The sequence below is a fragment of the Pseudonaja textilis genome, chromosome 17, assembly GCF_049901715.1.
Source record: "Pseudonaja textilis isolate UNSWEBS1 chromosome 17, rPseTex1.2, whole genome shotgun sequence".
Taxonomy (NCBI): Eukaryota; Metazoa; Chordata; class Lepidosauria; order Squamata; family Elapidae; genus Pseudonaja; species Pseudonaja textilis.
Window position 1 is genome coordinate 341601 of NC_142006.1, and position 9183 is coordinate 350783.

The 9183-nt window shown below is 56.6% G+C and overlaps 1 protein-coding gene across 1 annotated transcript in view; it reads right to left on the reverse strand.

The window, feature by feature from the left end:
• The window catches only part of VAV2 (vav guanine nucleotide exchange factor 2), a 110055-nt gene extending 102175 nt beyond the window's left edge, over positions 1 to 7880 (reverse strand). The window contains 1 exon segment of the mRNA XM_087914299.1: positions 7336 to 7880. Coding sequence (XP_087770425.1) covers positions 7336 to 7599 — 264 coding nt within the window. The 5' untranslated portion in view covers positions 7600 to 7880.
• Positions 7881 to 9183: the final 1303 nt, after the last annotated feature.

Below are 9183 nucleotides of genomic sequence, written 5' to 3' on the forward strand. Positions count from 1 at the left end.
CAGAAGGAATCTGCTGCTTCAACCAACATGGCGCTATGCGAAGGCGTTGGACCAGACCGTTGCAAAGACCGGCCTGCGTTCTGCTCCTGACCACTTAGCCCGTCACAGATGCTTGCTGCTTATCACCCACCGAGTCTTTGAAGTGGACCATCCCATCACCGGTCAAGCAAGCAGACCATCGTGCTCTAGACTAGGGGCTTCCAAACTTGGTAAGGTTAAGCCTTGTGGACTTCAACTCCCAGCTTTGCTGGCTGAGGAATTCTGGGAGTTGAAGTCCACAAGGCTTAAAGTTGCCAAGGTTGGAGACCCTGACTTAGATGACCCTTCTGGTCTCTTCCAACTCTATCATTCATGGCCGGGTGGGGAATTCTGGGAGTTGAAGTCCACAAGGCTTAAAGTTGCCAAGGTTGGAGACCCCTGACTTAGATGACCCTTCTGGTCTCTTCCAACTCTATCATTCATGGCCGGGTGGGGAATTCTGGGAGTTGAAGTCCACAAGGCTTAAAGTTGCCAAGGTTGGAGACCCCTGACTTAGATGACCCTTCTGGTCTCTTCCAACTCTATCATTCATGGCCGGGTGGGGAATTCTGGGAGTTGAAGTCCACAAGGCTTAAAGTTGCCAAGGTTGGAGACCCTGACTTAGATGACCCTTCTGGTCTCTTCCAACTCTATCATTCATGGCCGGGTGGGGAATTCTGGGAGTTGAAGTCCACAAGGCTTAAAGTTGCCAAGGTTGGAGACCCTGACTTAGTTGACCCTTCTGGTCTCTTCCAACTCTATCATTCATGGCCGGGTGGGGAATTCTGGGAGTTGAAGTCCACAAGGCTTAAAGTTGCCAAGGTTGGAGACCCCTGCTCTGGACTGTTTCCAGCCCTGGCTGCAGGAACCTCCAAGGCCTCTTCTCTGCCAAGGGAGGGTAAATGCTGGATCTGCCCAACAGAAGCAGCCACAAATCTGCAGGAATCATTGCCAATCTGCTTAGGGCCTTTCGAACAAGCCTTCCCTTTTCGGCCAAAGTTGTCAGGGAATGTAACTCTAAAGGGGAGGGGGCAACTCAGTCCATAAAATTCTTCTGGCAAGACATGCAGGCTGAGTGAGCAGAGAGCAACCCGGCCTTTGGTAGCTCGGCTTGTCGCTTTGTCCTTACCCTGGTCCTCATGAGTCAGCCCTGGCAAAAAAAAAAGGGGGGGGCAACTTTTGGTGGGTGTGGGCTGCCTTTGACCAGAGGTTGGGCACGGTGGATCCAATAGAATAGGAATAGAATGGGAATAGGAATAGCATAGCTGGGAGTACAATAAAGTAGCGTGGGGTAGGGAACAACAGAGGTGGAAGGGACCTTGGAGATCTTCTAGTCCAACCCCCTGCACAGGCAGGAAACCCCACACCACTTCAGACAAATGGTTGTCCAATCCCTTCTTAAAAACTTCCAGTAATGGGGAATTCAAAACTTCTGGAGGCAGGTTGTTCCATCGGCTAATTGTTCTGTCAGGAAGTTTCTCCTTAGTTCCAGGTTGCTTCTCTCCTTGATTAGTTTCCACTCATCGCTTCTTGTCCTGCCCTCAGGAGATTTGGGGAATCCCCCTTCTTTCTGGCAGCCCCTCAAGTATTGGGAGACTGCTATCCTGTCCCCCTAGTCCTCCTTCTCCTCAAACTACACATACCCAATTCCAGCGACCGTTCTTTATATATTTTAGCCTCCAGGCCCCTAGTCTCTTGCTCTCTCTACACTCTTTCTGGAGTCTCCACATTTTTTTTTACACTGTGGTAACCAAAACTGGATGCGGATAATGATGTAGAATGGATGGGGCTGATGTGCAAAGGGGCATCATCTTCTCAGATATTTATTACTTATTTTACTGATCAATTTATAGCAACTCAATTCCAAATCTTTCCCTGAGGAGCAGCAGTTTTTCTTGGCCTACGCAGAGAAACCCGGTCACAACCACTGCCCTCATCCTGACTTGTTCCCCAGACCTACACAACTCACATTTCAATATGGCAACCAGGCAACCCTGACGCACACAGCCATTTTCGCTTCCTTCGAGAGACAGTCGTTCCTCACAGCAGACATATGCTACCAGATGCTACTTTTCTAACAGAATTTATCATTTCCTCATCATTAGTAAATATTTTACCAAAATAAGCAAATGTACTTTTTTGCATCTCAGTCTTCCATCCAATCATATCCAGATTCAGCCCCCTGATATTTGGGGACCTGGTTGGGGGTCTCTGCCAACAGGATGGCATCTCTGGCACCCAAAGGAAGGCACACTTGGTGCCTCCTGCACAGAGATCTCTGACACCAAAGCTTTTAGCAGGACAGGCATGAGATGAGTGCCAGAGGCACTCCCACCTTAGTCTGGGAGCATCTCTTAAGCATCCCACCCTGCCAGGTTCAGCCATCCACCTTCAGCTCCACAGCCAGACACACCACCCACCAATATGCCAGCCTGATCACCATCATACGTTTACTGAACAAAGGTGTGCTAAGCTGACTTTCTCCCATTCACACGTTTTTCTGTAACCTGCAGTTGTCTGGTCTTCACAGAAAAGCTGCTCTGGGTTGCTACTCATGCTATTATTGTTGTTGTTGTTGTTGTTGTTGTTATTAAAATCCCATTCCAGCCCCTCCTTGTAGCGCCTGCAGTTTGCCTACATACCAAGCTACAATCCTCCCTCTGCCAAGGGCACCACCAGATGGTGGCCTCCAATGCTTCCCCCAGAACACTTTTTAGTCATGTGCAGAAGGTGCAGACAAGGCTATGACCCTTAGTGGCATCCCTGCCACATGCCGCGTTCGGTGCAAATGGTGTGAATGCAAGACCAGCCCATTTTGGAACAGGGACAGCCTGGTGTGTTGCTGTCTGGAAACTACCTTTGCAGTCAACCAACAGTTGTCAAAATCCCACAGAGGGGGGGCCTATGCGCAGTGCCCCGGCACAGCCGGAATAGGACTGTCAAATCTAAAACTCAACAAAGGGAAGATGGAGGGGGTGGAGGAAGGGGAGGGAGGAGCTAGGAGAGGGAAGAACGCCTACGCACATAACAGGGAGGGAGGGCAGAGCCAAGCAAAGGAAGATTTAAAGAAGACTTCTAGGAGAACTGAAGCGGGTCTCCAAGGGTTTTGGACTCCAAAGGCTGAATCATTCCACGTTCTTTTTTCAAGGCATCTGTAGATCTTCTAGGACTCGCTTCTCTTTCGGTGTCAGGACCTGGCAGGCATCGAACACGCAGATCTTTTGTCCATTGGTTAATGCAGGGATGGAATCACACATTTTTGAGAGCAGGCTCACTCGGCTCTTCCTTTGGGCCACCTCCTCTCCGAGTCCTGGCTAAGAGAGAAGAAAGGCCCATCTGGGAGTCCGCAGCAGGGCGTGGAGCCCAAGCCAGCGGCCAAAAGCCAAGGACAACTTGGAGTCTAAGAGCCGCTTCCGGGCCAGAGACGTTCCCTGCCTTCCTGGAAGCCCATCAGCGCTGAAGAAGCCCCACGGGGGGCAGCCTCCTCCAAGCAGGGACCTCCCAGCCCAGCCCCAGCTCTGCTGGGATTAGGAGAGGTCTCAGCCAGTCAGGAGGGCTCTCGGATCTAGGAGCCCCCCCACCCACCCCGCCTCCCCCAGCAGCAGACAGATCAAAGGTTCTTACGGCCCAGCCATTATTTATTTATGACCTTTTAATCAGGGCAGCAGCCGGTTTCCAGGCACAGCCAGCGGGGGACGAAAACCGCCCCCCTCCTGGCTTAATCCCCGGCAGGAAGAGACAAGCTCCTTCGCTCCTGGGAGGGCTCAGCTCCGAGCGCAGGCCACCTTTTTCAGCTGTGTGGCTGCTGCCCTTATGCAAACACCGTTGTGGTGGCCGTCCTTATTGCGCCTTCCAGTCAGAGAAGGGCAAGGACTGCAGAACCCGAGTCTGCAGGGGGAGGAAAGGGCTCCACGCACACTTGAGTGTGTATTAAAGGTTCAAGCTCAGCGGAACAGGAGAAAAGGTGAAGAGGCAGCTCTATTAACATTTAGCATTTTGCTCCAAATTTCAATATGGTGACCTACAACATCGGCGACTCACCCCACTCCCGACCGACCAGGGGTTCTCAAAGGAATGTGCTTACACACACACACACACACACACACACACACACCCCACAGGAAAGGATGGGCATTCGTGCAAAGGCTTCCATGTGTGCTAGCAGCAACATGGCTGCCACAACTGCAGGCATCAGGCAAGGGATGAGGCCAAAGAGTTGCACGGACAGAGATACAGATTAAAAGAGTTGGAGGGACCTTGTAGGTCATCTAATCTACCCCCCACCCACCCAAAGCAGACCCTACACCGTTTTTTTATTTAAAACAAAGTTTTTATTTTTTTAAACAAACATACGAACGAAACATAAAAACATAAAACCATCTTTCAATTATATACATACAGTGCGTCAGTTGGTTACAATCTTTTGTGCTATTCTTTTTTTACCATTACTCACAAGTTATATAAATTCTCACATCGATCTAGCTTGCACTTATATAATATCAATTGTTAAATATTCATTTGACTATTTTTCCATCATTTTATACGAGATATTCTAATTTTCATTATGATTTAACCCACCCAAGCAGACCCTACACCATTTTTGACAGATGGCACAGACAGGGCGGGGGCTGCTCTCTCTCTCTCTGTCACACACGGACACACGGACACACGGACACACACGGACACACACGGACACACGCCGGGTGCCATAGCTCAAGAGGGAGGTGGGCCGCAGCCGTCCTGGGAAATGAGGCAGAAGCTCCGCAGGCAAGGAGCAGCCAGCCTTGGGGAGAAGGGAGGGGCCCCAAATGCTTCCAGGACCCCCGGGGACCCCCGCAGCCAGTCAGAGAGGGGGCAGCTGTCCTCCCGCAGATTCACGCCCTTTTTGTGGAACTCCTGCGGCCCCCAACCCCACTCCCACCGGGACAATTTTAGGGTTTCAGGAAACCTCCTGGGCAGCAGAGACACCCTGCGCCCTGCAGCCCTTTGGAAAGGAAAGGACGCACCACTGTGAGCCCGGTGCCCCTTCTGGGAAGCTCCAGGGCCAATTGGGGGGCTCCATGGAGGGCCCTTTGTCAAGACTGAGGCCTCCCGCAGGGAGAAAAGAGGAGCAGAGGTCAGCCGGGTTCCCCCATTTTTGGTGGCTGAGAACACAGCCGCTTTACCAGACTGGACGGCCAAGAACCGGCGTCTTCTTGCCAGTGAACTGAGTGGCAAGTTTTTTTGAGTGGAAAGCCTGGGTTTGAGGGACCTGAGCTGCAGGGCACCATCCCTGCAGAAGGGCAGAGGGACGGGCTAAAGTAGCAATCGCACATTCTTTGACTTCTGCATTTTTAATTTCTAGGGAAATTCTAGCAAATTTAAAATGCCTATAAACCTTTGTCGGCCTGATAAAAAGTTTCACGCTTAAAAGTTTCATCCTGGATTCACTCCAAGTGCAAAAGGAGTTCTATCTTACAGCTGACAGCCTTGGGAGCGTCCTCTGCCCCCCCTTTTCTTTAAAGCAGGAATCCCTCTCTGATGGAGGGAGGGGTGGGAGGGAGGAGGGACACCTTTGCTTGGCAGAGCAGGGAGCTGACCAAGGGCCAGGATTGAGAAGAGGAGCTTTAAGCCAACCGATGCATGCAGGAGAAGCGCAGCAAACACAGACAGGAGGCTGCTCTGCCTTCCAAACAACAATTCCACCCTGCCGGGGCTGACATCCCCCTCAGGCCATTCTGCACACACACACCCCCAACTCGGCTCTAAGGCAGTTGTCAATCAGCAAGGCCTGCTCAAATATTGCACCACCACACAAACTAGGCAGAGTCCATCAGCTGCTGCCAAGGAGACTCTGGGGCTCATTCACGGGGGGAAGTAATGACTCCCCTCCTCTACCTGCTCCCCCCCCCTTTCTTTCAGCCTTCTGTGTTTTGTTTAGTGCCTCCTCTGCTTGGGCCGCTTTCAGACTGCCTCTCCATCAAGGCTTGCCTGTCTCTAGGAAGCCCAGAGGAGAAAAACTGACCACCTTAATGCTGAACACTAACCCAGATTCCTGGCTTTCGTGTGTGTGTGTGTGTGTGTGTGTGTGTGTGTGTGTGTTACTTCCTTGAATTACCTCTCCTGTGCTTTCCTTGTTTTCTGGGCACAAGAGGTTCAAACGGGGACGGGGGGACTTTAACCCAGCAAACGTTTCTGGAGCAAATACGCAGAGAGCAACGGGGCCAAAGTATGGATAAGTGGACCGATGGCTGGGTTGGCAGCACCCCACTTTGACACCCTGCGTGTTCCTAGGGAAGAGGCCTCCACCCTTCCGGGAAGGGCCAGCTCTTGCCAAAAAGCAGGACTCCCCCTCAGGACCGATTCAGAGGCCAGAGAGACCCTTCTCAGCCTTCCTTTCTGCCAGGCTGAAGGTGTTTTCCAGCGATTAGATTCATTCCCAAGTGAATGAATGGCAGGATTTATCTGCACAAGCACGCACGCACACACACACATTTTGAAAGGGTGACCTTGACTTCCCCCTTGCCTGTCCACAGTCCAGACCACAAACGCAGCTGCTCCTGGGCCCACAGCAGGGACCCCTCACCCCACCCAGGCCCTCAGGGTCCCCCACTTCCCCTCACATCCTGTCTTGCAAGAAACCATCACAACACCTGCTTCACCGAAACCTGGGTAGGTTCAGATTTGGGCTCTGGGGAGCAGCCTCCCCTCAACAGCCCACCCCCCACTCAAGCCAGGACTGCACAGACCATCAATCGGCTCCGGCCCTCCGGGCAGTCCCGCTCTGTGAAACGGTCCCGGGTGGAAAGTCCCGAATGCTGCAACTCCTCTCGGGGCTCAGGGGCCGGAAGGCAGCAGCGGCCCCCTCCCCGTAAAAGCCCCCGGATTCTGCCCCTGCGACCCCCAACCCTGAGCCAGAAGCCTGGAGCGGAGGGAGGCTCCAGCGTCGGGCCCTCCTTCCCCGGGGACTCCCCGCCGCAAAGCCCGAGGGCCGGCCTGGCCAAGCAGCAGAGGCACCGAGCCGCCTTTGGCCGGCAGACCCGGGCCCCGCGGGGAGGGCAGCGGACGGCTGGCGACGAAGCCGGCTCACTCGGGGTCCGACTTCCAAGCGGCCGCCGAGGAAGGAGCCGCCGGAGCGGAGCCCCCCGCCCTCCCCGCGGCGCATCCCCGATCCGCGCTTCCCCGCCGGACGAAGCCCCGGCAGGTGCCGCCCACCCCGGGGACCCTCGGGACGCCCTAGCCGGAGCCCGGGCGGAGGGTCCCCGCCGCTCCCCTCGCTCGGCCCGGCGGCTCTGCGGAGAGGCGGCCGGCCAGCTCCGCTCCGGGCGCGCGACCTACCTGCGACATCTGCGGACGGAAGTTGATGTCCTTGAGGTCGACGGAGCCGGGCGAGAGGTTGTGCAGCAGCTGGCAGAGCAGCACGCCGTCCCGCAGCGCCTGCGCCAGCTCGAAGACCACGGCCGAGGGCCAGACCACGCGGTGGTTGGCGGGCAGCACCTTGCAGTCGATCAGCCAGCGCCCGCACTGCCGCCACTCCGCCATGGCGCCCGGGGGCTGCCTACGCCCACCGGCCCCGCCATCCTGGCCCGGGGCCGCCGCCATGGGCCGCGGGAGGACGACCGGGAGCCCCCGCCGAGGCTCACTGCGGAGGAGGGCGCTGCGGGAGGACGGCGGGGCGGGACAGGGCGCCCCGCCGCCCCTTCATGCCCGCCGCCCGCGGCTCTCTCCTGCTCTGCGCCGCCCGCCGGCCCGACTCTCCGTCCGCCTGCGCCGCCCGACCGGCGAACAAAGAGCCCCGCCGGGCCGCCACCGCTGCGAGCCGACGGGCCGGGCCTGGGCTCTTTTGTGGAGAGGCGGCGCGGCGGAGGGTCCCCTCCTTCCCTTCCTCCCTGCCTGCCTCTCCGCCCCCTTCTCCCCGCCCCTGCGAGCCGGCCGTCGGCGTGGAGGGCGCGGCCGCGGCGGCTCCTGGCTGGCCGGCTGGAGAAGAGCGGCGGGGCGGGCGAGGGCGGCGGCGGCGGCGGCGGCTCCGCCCCGCCACCGAGGTGCCCGCGACGCCGCCGCCGCCGCCGACTGCGTGCCGAGCGCTGCTGGCGGACGCCGGCCTGGCGAGGGGGAGCTGGCCGGGGAAGCCTGCAGGGGAGGCCTAGGGGGCCTTCCGGGGGCCGAAGGAGCCCCGAGGGGGCCGCAGCAGCAGCTGGGTTTCGCCCCAGCCCCTTCGCGGCCGAGGAGACCGCCCGGTCCCCCGTTTGCCCGGCGGGCCTCTGGAGCCCGAAGACGAAGCCTCGGGCTCCGCCTGGAAGGAGAGGCCGCCGGGGGGCGGGGGGTCTGCTCTGCCCGCCGTCCGCTCATCCGACGCCTCAGCCGCTTTCTGGGCGAAGCAGCCCCGAGTCCCCGGGGACTTCGAGAGTGGCCGGGTGTTTTTTTGGGGGGGCAGTTAGGCGTTTTGACCAGCGCAGGAAGAGACGAAATGGCGGGAGGGAAAAGGAAGCGACGCGCAGTTTATGTCTCCTCAGACGCGCCTAGAAAAGTTTGCAAAAGTTTGGGGAAAAGATGGTCCGTCGGTCTCCTTCAGGTGTGAGATGGGCGGGGCTTGGGTGATGATGCCACGCCCACTGCCCATAAATACTGACACCCCCCCCATCAACCTCTTCAGTAGCTGCAAGTAAAATAAGGCAGCTGTTGCACTTTTCCTCAGACGCCCATTCAGAATTCCGAAGTACATTTTGTATTTGTATCCCACTTTTTTATTCTTACAAATAGGGGGAAAGCTATCCAACACACTTTTCTTCTCACATTTTCCCCACAATACATCTGGGGGGGCGGGGGCAAAGAGAGAGGAGGGGGACTGGCCCAAAATCTCCCAGCTGGCTTTCTTGGCTAAGGGAGAGGAGCTGAGCCTTTAATCTCCGCTGTCAGCCATTAAAACAATCTAATCATGAAAAAAAGTCTGGGTCGAGAATCCCCCTTTCCATGTGGATGCCAGAAATCGGGGGAAAGGAGTGCTCCCAAGAGGCGCCCAGCACGCCACGGTCATCATCCCTGTCCAGAAGTTCACTGTCCACAAGCACCAAGGCCAGGGGTGTCCTGGGGCCTTGGCATCTGTTGTGCTCCAAGCAAGTGTTGGGCCTGGCAATCCCTCCCAGCAGGGGCGACATGCCCAGGGCCAAGGGGTGCTCTCAGCACCCG